We start from the raw sequence: 15,446 nt of genomic DNA on the forward strand, positions 1-15,446 counted from the left end.
CTCTAAAGATCCAGGGATAGAGTTTAAATTAAGGATACATTCAAGAGTACCCTTCAGGGGAGGAACTAGTTCTGCTCCGATTTTTATTTAGCGACAGCTGGAGAGCATTCTGAAAAATGTGCATAAGTTATGTAATTAGTCACTTAGGGCCCCTGGCCTCCTGTTAACCTGGCCCTCTTGAGAAGCAGTGCTCTGGGAGCAGCTGGGTCAGACTCAGTGCTGACTAGTGCCGTTGCCTAGCAGTCCCAGAGGAGCAGTCATAAGGGGTTGTTGCCGAGCAACTAGGGGGCCAGGATGGTGCATCATCCCCCATGGAGTTTTAGAGTAGTGCCCCCCCTCCCATGGACGAAGCAGTACGGTTTGGCAGGGGACGAAGCCTCCCTCAGAGGCACAGGGGTTGTTAGCAGTAAGTATTTGACCTCAGAATCAAAGATGATAACTTCTCTTCTATGAACATGCAAACACTATCTGGAATTACTGATGTGAACTGAATTAAACCTGAACTGAAAGCAAGTCAGGTAGCTGTCGCAGCTAGAGTTCATTGCAAATCCTTCTTTCTCCTTCAGGCCTAGTGGCAAGGTAAGGTTTCTGGGGAGTGGAAAAGTAATTTTTCTGTACACCTTGTGAAATATGTAACTTTCCCTATTAGTATTTAGCCAAAGCAAGTATTGGAGAAAAATCAGCAAGCTCACTCTGGTCTCGTAAGTCAGAAGATGATTCACCAGGCCCACATCTTATTTTATTTATAATTTTTATCCCGGTCCATAAGTGACTCTTTAGGAGAGTTGATAAAATGTCAAAACTAATCAGCTCTCATAAGAAGACTGAGTTCTGCTTTTAGGGTTTAAAGTTGCCAGTGTTGAGCAGGCCTTAAGATCCAGGCGCATATTTTGAAGGCCAAAATTGAGCTCTTTCAATATCTTGGAAGAGCACATGGTTGCATCAAAGGCTAACATGTGAAGCAGAGGAATGTGCATCTGTCAGAGTTGAAAAATAAAACACTGACCAGCTAGAGAGAAGTGATACGAACCTTATTTCCCTTCCTCCCACTTTGTTTCCATCTAATACTTCTGGCCTTGAGCTTTCACTGTTTGCCCGCTGCTGTGAGGACAAAGGGGGGGCTTCTTTGTTGTATTAGGGTCTGTATTCCTTGAGGGAACTATATTCTTTAAAAACAACAAGAACAGCCAATTAAAAGCTTAGAAATTCCTCTCAAGAATTGCACACAGATTTTTGTTTGACACACATATATGCACACACACTCAGGTGTCTGAGCCAGTCAATTAGGGGACTACTTGGGTATTTATATCAATACTAAAGAGAAAATTGTAATGTTTCTCTGAGATACCTTATTTATAGCTACTTACCATTTAAAAGTGATCATTTTGCTCTTTTTATCATGTATATCATTGGTAGGAGCATTCGATTTATTTTTTTATAAAGTCATAGAAGAGTAGAGCAAATCTAAAACAGTAAGCATAGTGTGTACAGGGCTTTATTCTTCGAAGTTGTATGACTTTGATTAAGTACACGGCATTAAAACCTTCCAGTATAACTGTATGTGATAGGTAATATTATTAAGAATATTTTACGTGTAGGGAAGCGTAGGCCTGCCCAGAAAGGTTAAATAACCAGGCCAAATATACACAGCGAAGATTTATAATCAGAAAGTACGCCTTTAGACTCTGAGCTCTCCATCATTACAGACTACTCTGAGTACCGTGTTATTTCATGAGGGCAACCCAGTTGGTATTCACAACAGGCTTCTTTTAGGTTCTAATGATACAAGAGAATGCAAGAGAACGCAAACGATGAAATCATTTACATAACCAAGTTTGCTTATCTTATGCTATGGGCTTATAGTCCACAGAAGGAAGCCTTTTTAATTATGCTTCTTTACATCCACCCAAATTCTGTGAACGTGTAAGATAAATTCAGCAGACACTTGGCATTGAAGTTGTTTCTCTTCAGTATAAAATGTGAGGTATATATATATATATATATATATATATATATATATATTTTTTTTTTTTTTTTGGTGTATGAGATGTGCAGGAATGGGAAGTGGTTAAAAGAAAAATCAAAGGAAATGAATAAGTGAATTGTTTTTGAATCAATTCTCCAAAAAATTCATATTTCATAGAGCTTTGAAGCAAAATAGTAAGTGTTAAGGACCTACTGTTTGGTCATAAGAGAAAAATAATATAGGGGAAAAGTTATATATACCAGCCAGGTTAGTAGTCCCAAAAATATTGTGAGGCGTCATGGTGCATAGTAGATCAATCATAAGCTTTAGAGTCAGAACAGAATTTGAATCCTGTCTCTGTGACTTATTCGCTATGTCACCTTAGGGGTAGGTGTCTCGCCATCTCTAAGCTTTGAAAAAAAAAGCTATGTGGTAAGTTAGTTGTGAAGATTAAATGGGATAAAATGCTACATGTCTAGCAAGGCTTATGACACAGAACACTTTTTATTAAATTTTAAAATTCCTTTGTCTCCTCTCCCACCCAGCAGCAGCAACACTGACAACGAAGTAAAAAGAGAGTTTTCCTGGAACATAAAGGATCAAGGGAATTTCACAGTGGGATTACTGGGGCAGAGTTTGTCAATGTTTTTTTTTTTTTTTTTTTAAGATTTTATTTATTTATTCATGAGAGACACAGAAAGAGAGAGAGAGAGAGGGAGAGAGAGAGAGAGGCAGAGACACAGGCAGAGGAAGAAGGAGACTCCATGCAGGGAGCCCGATGTGGGACTCAATCCCGGGTCTCAAGGATCACGCCCTGGGCCAAAGGCAGGCGCTAAACTGCTGAGCCACCTGGGCTGCCCCGTCAACATTTTTAAAACAGAGTTGGTCAACTTTGGAATTCGGCAAAGTTGCCCAATTCCTATATAAAAGCAGTTGTACAATGCAGGCAGCTCATTTTTAATTAGAAAACTTGGTTTTTGCCTTTTAAAAATGTTTATGATACTTGACTTGAATCTAAGAGGACAACTGGCTGTTTAACTTTTGTATTGACTGAATGGGAAACATGAATAGATCTCTGATTCTTAATCATTGTCATCTGTTTCTCTTACTTCATTCTTCAGCTACTGAGGCTTCATCCAAAACATGTTTAGTAATGTCTGATAAATTAGAAATAGGACATTTAGGTACAATTTTGGTTTTGGTGATTTGTGTGTATTTTTTATCAACTACTCTAGCTGTAACCCTCTCCTGAAATGGTCTGTGTCTCTTGTGTGGTGTCTACCGCATGGTAGACAACAATGATTGCTGCCTGAATGGGGGGATGAACCAGGGTATTTAGAATTTTACATATGTACGATAGCTACTCAAGCTTTTGCATAGCAGTTGCCAAGGATTTAGTTATTAGGTTGGTTTAAAAACTGTTAGAGAAATCAAGCATATATAGTAGGAAAAAATAGAGAATAGGTTGAGTTAGTGAGAGGGAAACTTAAGAGTAAGTAAGTAAAGGAATTTGAATAGAATAATGCTGATTTTATTGTGAAGGCTTTTTATAAATGAGTACATGAGTTTTCCATATTTTCACATTCATGGTATAAGTTCATCTTTTTAGAAATACATAGAGCAAGAGTGAACATAAAACATTTGCAAATCTTTATTTTGAAGTTATGATATATCTTGTTCCCATGCAAGTAAAGATGTGTGAATTTTCCATTCAGTAATCACTCATTGAGTACTTACAGTATGTCGTGCTAAGTCCTGTGGTTGGATGAGTAAAACATTGCCATTCAGGATATTCACAGGCTGCCAGGGAAGACTGTCACACGCAGTGCGTAATGTAAAGCTGACCATGGTCCATGCATTAGAGAGCTTTGCACAAAGTGATTTAGTGGCAGGAATTATGATTCATATTCCAAAGAACTTTAAAAAAGAAGCTGCATTTGAGTTGAGATCCTTGAAGGATGGCCCTGTGCCTGCTAGTGAGAGCAAAGGAGGATGTGCATTCAAGGCCGAAGAGCAGGGCGTTTTGTTTTTGTTTGTTTGTTTGTTTGTTTTTTTTTTTTTTTTTTTTTATGGCCTGTATATGTAGTTCTTTTGGTATTTGTTGCTTGCCCAATATGGCCAAGGGGTTCAAACCAGAACATCTTATCACATCCGGTGCAAAGTCTCATGCATGGAAGGCCCTCAGTAAGTATTGATTTTGAGTTTCTGAATGAATAAATGAACATACAGATACTCCTTAATATGTGACAATAATTTTAAAAAATTATACTTCATGGAGGGTTATTTTCTTCATCTGATTATGACTATGCAATCCAAAGGAAAATTTAAACTTTGTAAACTCTGATTAACATTCATCTCACCAAATTTTAGGAAAATAGAACCGTGGGCCTTATTCCTATCACTTGGCCCTTCTCTCTATATACTTAATTTCTATACTTTCTTTGGTTTGTTTAGATGCATGAGTTTAAATATATCCCCCCCCCCTTTTTTTAGTCTAAAATAAGAACTTCCTTGAACTGAGCCTTCAGTGCTGTTTATATATGAAGTGATGTTTGGGTTGATATTTTGTATTTCCTCTTTAGAAGCAAAACAGACTCATTCTGTTATACATATTCCACATTCTCCTGTTAAAACCTACAACACAATGATAAAGAATAGGCATATATTTCATATTGGAAAGTGACTAGTAATGTCTGGAGTGATTATCTGGGTTTTTTTTTTTTAATTTTTTTTTTTTATTTATTTATGATAGGCACACAGTGAGAGAGAGAGAGGCAGAGACACAGGCAGAGGGAGAAGCAGGCTCCATGCACCGGGAGCCCGACGTGGGATTCGATCCCGGGTCTCCAGGATCGCGCCCTGGGCCAAAGGCAGGCGCCAAACCGCTGCGCCACCCAGGGATCCCCGATTATCTGGGTTTTAAGGAGAATGCATTTTAACATTTGTGCCACAAATGGCAGTTGGGTTATTTTAGTTATGGTAGTTTTAGCCAGTTAAATTTTTTTACTGTTTTGAGCCCTTTCCCCTTTCTTTCCTCTTCAGATTCAGCATGTCTTGGAAATCCAAATATGTTAGAATATGATTCCTTTGGTATTTTTCCCCCTTCGGGAGCCAAAACAAAACTCTTTAGAACATCACAGTCCCAAAAGGAAGCTGCAAGACTTAAAAGTGTGATCACAGCTACCTTTTCTAGGAACCCAATCTGAATCTAGAGTTAACACACAAGAAGCACAGTTTTTATCTTTGCAGTTAGTTCTTCGGGGAAGGTAACAGCAGCATTGCATATTTGGTATTTTATTGTGTGTGATCACCCTTGATTCCCAGAGCAACGTAGAGAGATAAGCAAGACAAATATTTCCATCCTCATTTGATAAACATGGCTCTGCCATTTACCTAACAAGAAAGGAGATGACTCGTCAGAGTCAACAGGTGATAAATGGATGAGCTGTAACTAGAACTAAGGTCACTTCTGCCTTTTTATTACAGTCCCCCTGGGACTCTCTTGTGCTGGGTTATTTGTAAGCTATGAGGAAATATGGAAAGCAAAGAAAAGAGAAGAAAAGTGAAATTATTTGAAAACTACCTTAAAAGATGGCTAGCATAATACTGTCGGCATTTGGGAGACAAGATAGTTTATTTGAGATTAATCGTTCAGTATTTCCACTGTGTATAATTCTTTACAAATTACAAAGTTCAGCGAGTGTCCCAACATGAATGATATGTGGAATATGGACTGGAAGGGGCATGTGTCAAACCAGGGAGCCTAGTGAGAGATGTCTTAACATCTATAAGAACTGATGGGATAGAAGAAGGTGTGGGGCTGTGAGAATGGAATTGGAAGAGTGAGCTGAGGATCATTATGAGCCTGAAATAGTCAGAATTTGGTGGATTATGCAGGAGAGGGCAGAGGAGAAAACAGTAGATAGCACTGGACTCTTTTCTGCTCTGAATAACCCTTATAAAGTTAGCATATACAAGCATAGGAATATTGCTATTACTGGCCCCACACTTTGTAGAAAAAGGAACAGATAATCTCTGTAACATGAAGCATGGTGCTCTCATCTAGGACAAGTAGGCATGTACCATGTGCTCAGATGTGTAGACTTCCTGAGCAAAAGAGATCTGGTTTACCCAGTGAGCAGTTGTAGCCACCTCCATCGGGAGTATATGAGGAAATGAAAATAACCCAGTTGTTTTCTGTATTATTAGTTGTAAAACAGGGCTTTTGATATATAAATACGTAAAAGGATATGAACAGGAAAACCAAGCAAGTGGGTCGGATGCCTATTCACAGCAAATTTTCAAGTTACGTCTTGATGTCAAGGCATTCCATGTGGGCTGAATTCTATTTGGTTCGTTTTCTCTTCCAGAATTCCAAATACTATGGGGAAAACGATGTCCTTGCTCCTTGGCATTGGAATTCAAAGACAAACTGCTGCAGGGATTTATTGCTTTTAAAATCACACATTTGAGAAAGGTTGTCACTCAGCTAGTGAATCTATTTTCAATGGAAATTTAAAAAGCTGGGAAGAAAAACATATATCTTGCTATATTGTTGTTTTTACTATTTAGTAAGAGTGCATGTGACTGCTCATGTTACACAGTCTTAGAAGCAAAACAGAAAAAAGATTGCTCAGAATACAGTTGATGAGTTTGAACAGTATAAGAAGAAACACACTCCTCATTTATAGGGGAGTATTGAGCTGCTTACTCAAGGAAATTTATCCTGTTCCTGCTATAAATCAGAAGAGTATAAAAGAGAAATCAGGATGAGGAATGAAAAAATAACCATGTTGTTTTAAAATTGTGTGGCATTTTCTTGTTAAATTAGACAGTATTATTGCCCAAGGAACCATTTGTTCTTTTCCAAAAGAGACAAGGAATAATAAGGACATCTTTCCCCCATTTGTTTCCTTCAGAGGTCACGGTATACTGAAAGGCACTCGATCAAGAGAAATTTGGAGAAGCTGGAAACCGTCAAGCTATTGAGGCCACAAAGGGGGCAGAAAAGATAGAGGTAGGTATACTTTTGATCCCTTGATCCTGCTATTGAGGAGGTCCCTAAGAATATCTTTGTTACTATAAAGCCAGAGAACATCAAAGAAAAGATACAGTAGTAGGTCTTTATTTTAGAAAACCAGTCAATACGGTTTAATCGAAGCTCGATAGAATCTATTGTCAGTGTCAAATTAATAGCAAATAATGCCTACTGAGACCTTGAGATAGACATTTTCATCCTGTGTTTGTCAGAGACCAGTGATTAGTACGAGACTGAGTTTGGTTTGATATTTACATTCTTAGCTCTGCTTATTTAAGTTGTTCTTAGCCTACCAAAATATTGTTGTAAATGTATATATAGCCTTTAAAACAGAAGAGAAACCATTGTATTACCAATCGGGTCAATTCTAATCTCCTGAGAGGCCATAGTAAATACAAGCAAATATTTCTTGATGACACTGATTGGTAGACATAAATCTGAAGTACACCTTTTTTGAGAAACAGATTTCTTCGTGCTGGTGATATATATCTATATATCCATATATATCACATATTTCATATTTATAAATAACATATATGACAATGACGTATATATATATAAATGACACCCGTTTGTGCAGATGAATATGAATATATATAGATCTCTGTATATACTCATATGTATGTATATCTATATCTGTATATTCTTATATTCACCTACTGTGGGTCCTTTAAAGTGAGGCTGCATTTGTGTTGCAATCTTAATATTTCATGAAAATTCTGTTATGGTGGGAGGACTTACGTTTGAGGCCACTTCAGTCTCTTGGTGCTGCGTTTTCCCAGGCAGAGAGAGACTGACCCTCCTGTTGCAGTTCAGATGGCCCATCAGAAAACGTGGAGTAAGCTTCAGCTTGTGTGAAGGTTCTAACATCCACCTCCCACTCTCAGATTCCCATGAGAACAAAAAGCTCCAAGGGAACAGGAAAGAGTGGAAGACATTAAAATTGGTTTAGGCTCATTGCCTGGTTTTCTCGAAACCAGTACAACGTTTTTTAATAACCCGCAGTAGTTTCATGTAGACAGTGGCCATGTGTTCATTTTCATGTATTATCAGAACATTTTTACTTTTTCGTCCACTTTTTTTTTCTCGTCCACTTTTAAATTTATGACTGCAGAGAGTAACGTGTCTTAATTGAAATGTACCTTTTATTAAGAAGCAATTTCATACCAATAATTTTATCAAAAGCATGTGTCTTTCTATATATATAAATAACTAAAATCTCCATACTAAGAAAATATAGCAAATAAAATTGTAAACATTAATTTTATATTTAAGGAAATTGAGACTAATGTAAAATAATTTATTGTGTCTTTATTGTGGGTGGAGTGTATAGTGGTTTATAAACATAATCTCCTGTAATCCTCACAAAAACTCCACGTGAGAAAGGTAAGAAAAGTATGGTTTTTCTCTGTGATAAAAATGTACCTTGCCAAGTGCACACATTTAGCCAGTGGGTGGTGAAGTTAGGATTCGAGCCTAATTTTGTCTGATGCTTAAGCCTATGTTCTTGACCAGCTTGGCTAGGAAGATTTGGCAGGAGCTAAAATATTCTGTTTATATGAGCAAAGTATCTTGTTTTCATCAGGTATTATAATCAGTGGCTGAAAGTACACATTTTTCGGGAACACGTTATCCCATACCCAATGAACTCTACAAAAGAGATGAACATTTTTCTGATTCATTTAATAAAAAGTGTAACAGGGCAGCCCAGGTGGCTCAGCAGCTTAGCGCTGCCTTCAGCCCAGGACCTGATCCTGGAGACCCGGATCGAGTCCCACGTCGAGCTCCCTGTGTGGAGCCTGCTTCTCCCTCTGCCTGTGTCTCTGCCTCTGTGTGTGTGTGTGTGTGTGTGTGTGTCTCATGAATAAATGAATAAAATCTTAAAAAAATATAAAAAATAAAAAGTGTAACACTAAAAAACAAAACAAAGAAAATCCCCAAAACACTAATAAAAGGACAAAAAAGAGAATCATAGAAATTCATTGAATCAACTGGATATAGGAATACAGAAATAAAAAAAATAGAACAATACAACCAGTGATGTTTATTCTAGGAATGTACAAGTGATCCAATATTGAGAAATTTATTAAAATAATTTATTAGCCATAGGCTGAAGAATAGAACCCCTCCTTTTTATTTCCAAATAGCATTTGATAAAATGCAACTGTAAGAAAACACACATACATACAACATAGTAATTTAGGAATAGAGAGATATTATTAAATTGTGAAAAAGCAATTTCAAGAAAACAAATGTTTGAGGCTTACTGGGTGCCCAGGATCCTCATTTACAGTTAATATCATTCTATACATTCTAGCCAGTACAATACATTTTAAAAATGGCTAGCATTCTTACTGTATGTGCTAGAGACTGTTCTAAATACTTTATAAATATTAATTCATTTAACCTTCACAGCAATCCTAGGATATGAACTATCATCATTCTCATTTTATGAATCAAGAAGCTGAGGCCCAGAGAAGCTAAGTACCTTGACCAAGGTCACACAGCTAAGTGGTAGAGCCGATTAGAACTAAAGCAGTTTAACTCATGTGTCTTTAATCTCAAATTATATGGTGTGCTGCCCCTTAAAGGTTATGATTATTAGAAAAGAGGTGACATCTTTTTCACTTGAAAATACATTTTTGAGATGCCTGAGTGGCTCAGTGGTTGAGCCTCTGTCTTTGGCTCAGGTCATGATCCCGGGGTCCTGGGATCAAGTCCCTCAGCGGGCTCCCCACAGGGAGCCTGCTTCTCTCTCTGCCTCATTTCTGCCCCTCTCTGTGTGTGTCTCATGAATAAATAAGTAAAATCTTTTTTAAAAATTATATTTTTTACTAATAATCCCAAGAAAATTAACTGAAGAACTATTAGAATAAGGAACTTTGTTAAGTGGCCATACAGAAGATAAATATGAATAAATCCATTGACTTTTCTATAACAGCTAAAACATGATGAAGAAATCCCATTTACAATAGCAATGAAATATGTATATATGATTAAACTGTATAAGAAATGTGTAAGACTTAAATGAAAACAATAATAACATTTTATGGAGAAACACAAAATAAGATGTATGGTAATGGTGTTGGATTTGCCCAATTAATTTACAAAGTTCATGTAATTCCATTTAAAGACAAAGATTTTTAGAGAGATGTTAGCAAAACGATTATTAAAATTCATGTGGAAGAATGGGAAAGGACATTTTTGAGAAAGATTAATGAAGAAAGAATTTCATTTCCAAGTACTAAAAAGGATTACAAAGTTACAACTACTAAGACGGTATAGTACTTTTTACTAAATAAAATAGAAACTTAGAGGAACTACGCTTGAAAATTCCCCAAACAGATTTAAGCATATAAAGGTGATGTATTACAAAGACAGCATTTCATGTTGGTGGAGAAAATACCGACTATTACCTGAACACAGTTCCAGTAGTTGGTTAATGTTAGGAAAAACTGTAAAGCTGGATCTTATTCATACCATATACAAATATCTATCAGATTAAAGAAGAAAAAACAGTGTCACACATCTGGAGGAAAACAGGTGGTCGAACATTTTTATAATCTTGTCTAATATGACATCAAAGGTGGAAACCATAATTGAAGCTCAATAGACTTGAATATGAACATCAAAACTTCTGTACATATAAGGAGAAAAAAGACTCAACCAGCATGCCTAACAATGTGGAATTTGAAATTTATTTTCTCTTGATTTTTTTTTGGAATTAATAAATCAGCAGGTTCTAGCTAATATTCCAAATACACTACTCTCTGAAGGCTTAATAAAGCAGAGCCCATCCTGGAATAGTAGTCATTTGGTATTGTAATTGCTGTAGGCACAGAATATTACAGACATGTTTGCAGGGTGAATATATAGTATGTCTTAGCTAAAAATAAAGATTGGATTCTAGAGATGACCCAATAATGACCTAAAAATTAGAATTATTCCACCTAAAAAGGTCAACTAAATTTGAGTTATGCCATCCAAAATAGTAAGGGATTTCAGCCAGACAGTTTTAGAATTCTTTTTTTTTTTTAAAGATTTTATTTACTTATTCATGAGAGACAGAGAGAGAGAGAGAGAGAGAGAGAGAGAGAGAGAAGCAGAGACACAGGCAGAGGGAGAAGCAGGCTCCATGCAGGGAGCCCGATGTGGGACTCAGTCCTGGGTCTCCAGGATCACATCCTGGGCTGAAGGCGGTGCTAAACCGCTGAGCCACCCGGGGCTGCCCCAGTTTTATGATTCTTAACACATGCTGAGGCATTTCCTTTCAATAGAAGTTACTTAGAACATCATTGAGTAATGTTTGAATTTATATAATGTGTTAAAATCTATTATTTCTAATAAAAATGAAATCATTACAGTTTCTTGTCTTGGATTACGGTATAGTTGATAATTGATAATTGCAGAGGATGTCACAACGATCAAATTTGGAGAGAAGTATCTCCTGTTTTATTGTACAATATGGCCCAAGGAAGATTGTTTTCTTCCTCTCCCTCTAGAGTAGCTTTGCTCCTTCAATGTTGGGGCCCTAGAGCAAGTGGGAAAGCAAAATTCATTGTCATCAATGGACAATGAAATAATAATAATAATAATAATAATAATAATAAAGTTTTACTTCATGTTAAATATCCCAGGTGATATCAGCTTGGACTATGACAATTCGCACTAATACTATCAAAACAGTAATTTTCTTTCCTGGAGGCTGTTAGAAAAATTGCTAAACTCTGAGCCCCAAATAATCTCATGAGAAAGAGGAACCAGCAGGCCCATGAACTTCCTGGTCTTTTTTTGTTCACATCCACTTCTTCTCAGAGTCTGGTCAATGTGTTGCTACCTGCCACTGCTGTTCCTCCAGAGGCCACCCCCTGCCCCTCATTCTGTAGTGGTTCCTTTGCTCACATGCACAGTCTTCCCCGCTGCTGCCTCTTCCTCATCTCTGGTGGCCTTTTCACTCTAGGGTCAAATAGCTCAATGTTCTGCACTCAGCCACCTTTCCTCTCCTTTCTAACCTGACCATTGCCCTTGGATCAGGTTTGTTTCTTCAACTCTCTTTAGTTACCAACTCTAAAGAGGCTTCTCCTTCTCTTACACAAGGGCTGGGACTGTTAATAGGTGGCTTTTTCTCTTGGAGGTCTTGGTCCTGGGGATTGGCTAACAGCTGTTATCAGTGTCCTTCCTATAAAAAACTTTTAGATACTCATGAAGTTATATCCTTGGAAGAATCATCCATTCATCCTGCTAGCTCATGAGACATGCCTGGAAATGTCTGAATCTTAAAAAAAAAATGTTTCAGCATGTATCTGATTTGTTCATAGGCATATACTTAGTATGTATATATTATTGACCATCCTCAGAGAAAAGCCTTAGTATGTATGTATTATTGACCATCCTCAGAAAAAGGCCTATAGAATGTTTTCTTCCCATAATAAAAGCAAAACAGAAGCTTAGCCACTTTGTGTTAAATAAGAGAAACAAAACCAGACAAGCACAACCCTAAAGATAGATAAATCTTGTTGATTCTCATGCTAGCCAGACTGTTATCTTTGAAGATTGTTAGAAAACTATCTGTAAGTGGTCAATTCTAGAGGAGAAAATGGGCAACGAAGCAGATAAAACAACCAACCAACAAAAGAGCAGAACCAACAGACACCCCTGTAACGGGGAGGAAAGAGAATATATACATCAAGTGGAGGTGGTCATTGATAGTTTCGTTTCACTTGTTAGTGATCAAAATAATAGTCATTTAATGTCCATGGTGTTTGCAAAACTCATTTTCTCACTCCTTGGTTCAGTGAGTATTTCCTGAGCACTTACCCCACTTACCCTGGCCAGGCACTGTCGTGAGCATTAACCATACCCAGTAGATGACACTTTGCAATTCCCCAGGGTCTGGGAACTGCCAGAAGGGTGAGGAGACCCAAAAGAGAGGCTGACGTTTATTTGGTAGTTTGGGGGGCGGGGGGTCCTGCAGATGACATGCTAAACTTTCTTCGGTTATATGAGGAATATCATCTATTCTGTATGATTGAGAAGGAAACTAGGTTGAGTGGACAGGAAATCAGAGGAAGACCCATTTTTATTTAATCAGAGAAAAGCTACCTGAAATAATAATAAGCTATCTCTGGTAATTGAGATGGTTCCAGAAGTTTGGTACTGGTAGGAATTAATATATGGGATGGTAAGGGGCTAGCGATGGAAGGTTAGTAGTTAACTTATCTCTGAGGACAAAGGTTCCAGGACCTGTTATCGAGATTGTTCTTATAGTAAGGGCTCCCCTGAAGACAATACACTTAAGGCCATTTTGGAACCTGGCCTGTCAGCTTTGCACTTAACTCCTAGATCTTGGCCAAATTTCCCATCTCTTGGCCTTAATTCCTACATCAGAATTTTGGGGATAGTATTAGTATTTATCTCATAGGACCATGGTAAGAATTGAATAAAGTAAGTGTAAATGAACTAATTTAAAATGTTTAGTCTATAATAGGCACTTGATAAATGGTATGGTTATAATGGGAACCTAGAGTCTTATCTTGGGCAACACTCGGCCTGCCTTAACAATCCAGAAAGTAAAAATGAGGCCCATTAATGTAGGAAGTCCCTTTTGCCCTATCCTGGGATTTATAAAAACAAAATCTTCCTAAAATGTGCAGTGAGAAATAGTAAACACACACAACATCACAAAACACATTGGGTTAGTTGTTGCATTTTGTTAGTGTTCGCTTATTATTTATCTGTTCTCAGATGCTCAAAAGAATCTTTTTTTTTTAGCTCAGTCTCTCTTTTTGAATTATGCTCCGGGATATACTGTCAACCTCTGTTAGATCAAAAAGGATCTCGGACAATGTGATGTGAACTGTTCAAGGAGAGTCTGCTTATGCACTTTGGAGGACTTTGAAAGTTGCTGGGCCTTTGTCACTACATTCCTGTGTTATAGTCATGTAGTTGACATCAACCATTGAATAATTTGAATTAACTTAAGAAATCCAAAAGAGGAGGGCACCTGACGAGATGAGCACTGAATATTATACTATATGTTGGCAAATCGAACTTCAATTAAAAAAATACGTGTATCTAAAAAAAAGAAAAGAAAAGAAATCCAGAAGAACCTCAGATGATTATACTACAGTCAGCTTATGCCCACATGAGCCAATAAAGCGATTAGTGATTGCCTGTACCACCAACTCAGCAGACTGGTTGACTGCAAGTTCTTTTTACCAGCTGCAATCAACAAACCATTCTAGACGCTTACTTTTCTAGGCCTTTGATTAGCTCTACCTTCTTTTGTTTCGGTAACCCGTGTTCTGCAATTTATATATTAAGGCATTTAAAGAATGCAGAGAATAAAATCATCAAAGAACAAAATCCACTCCTGTCTCTCAGAATGATCACATTTCATTTCATAAATATTTGCAGAATCTTTACTTTTAAGGAAATAAAAAACTACAATCAGTTAAATCTCCTTTCAGAAGCATCTGCATCAGTGTCTGTTGTTCCAATCCATTTTTTACTTTTACTCATGTATTTATGCAGCCATTTCAATAGTTAGTCTGGTTTGTGTTTTTAAATTTACAAAAATAATATCACACTGGTTTTCACAAAACTATGTTTTTGAGACCTACGCGTGTTATATATATATATATATATAGTTCTAGCCCTGTTCTCCCTAGTGAAATTGGTGTTTTCCTTGATGAGACATTTACCATTCAAATCTGGTGGCTTCCCTTACTCCTAAATCGGGCTCCTGGATGACAGGATGTTATTGCTGGACGAGTTAGGAGAAAACGTCATCCTAACTTACGTCTGTCTTCATGTGCTTGTCGACGCTGAGATCTTTTGAAAATGACAAAACCTACGCCGGATGGGAAGTCAGGAAAATGTAAATAAACTAAGACTTTCCCAGGCAAATCACAATGGAGAAATTAGCCCACAAATGAAAACCAAACCAAACCAACAACAATGAACAACAAAAAACAAGGCTGTGGGAGGTGAAATGACTTCCTGGATCACACAGCTGGTTAATGGAAGTCCTCGAAATACCCAGCCCAGATCTCAAATTCAAACAACTGCTTGGGGTAAGATGGACAAAGTTTTCCAGTCCATTGTTCTTTTCATCATGTTTTCTAATGTTTAAGAAAGACAGTGAAAAGATAATGGCTTCTTAGGGTCACCTCATCAGAAAAAATTCTGCTACCCTGTCTTCAGAATGGCTGGTTACAGTATGGCTTTAATCCACCATTTAGCAGAATGTGGCCAGGTAAATCAGCTTTCACTGGTGATCGGAGGTCATTCATTTTCCAGTTATATGTCAGCTTTGCTTTACCCTATAGTTTTCTTGTTAACAGCTGGCAAGTTAATGAACATGGCATGTCTGTTTCTGCAAAGTTTGGGTGTGCCAAGATTGTACTGGAAACAGAGAACTCGCTCCTAATTAGCCAGGGG

General features: G+C 37.4%; 1 protein-coding gene across 8 annotated transcripts in view; it reads left to right on the forward strand.

Annotated features, from left to right (window-relative positions):
* Nucleotides 1-245: 245 nt before the first annotated feature.
* Nucleotides 246-15,446, forward strand: part of PKIB (cAMP-dependent protein kinase inhibitor beta) — an 88,754-nt gene continuing 73,553 nt past the window's right edge. For 4 of the 8 annotated variants that reach the window (XM_072832400.1, XM_072832428.1, XM_072832389.1 and 1 more), the window contains exons 1-2: nucleotides 247-406; nucleotides 6,886-6,983. Coding sequence is in view for 1 of the 8 variants with exons in the window: in XM_072832378.1 (XP_072688479.1) it covers nucleotides 15,026-15,079 (54 nt within the window). In the remaining 7 variants the exon portion in view is untranslated. Of the gene's footprint in view, nucleotides 407-6,885; nucleotides 6,984-9,419; nucleotides 9,503-13,775; nucleotides 15,080-15,446 lie in introns of all 8 variants that reach the window. The other 4 variants (XR_012034002.1, XR_012034001.1, XM_072832378.1 and 1 more) reach the window with 2 other exon arrangements.

Source organism: Canis lupus, chromosome 1, assembly GCF_048164855.1.
Source record: "Canis lupus baileyi chromosome 1, mCanLup2.hap1, whole genome shotgun sequence".
Lineage (NCBI taxonomy): Eukaryota > Metazoa > Chordata > Mammalia > Carnivora > Canidae > Canis > Canis lupus.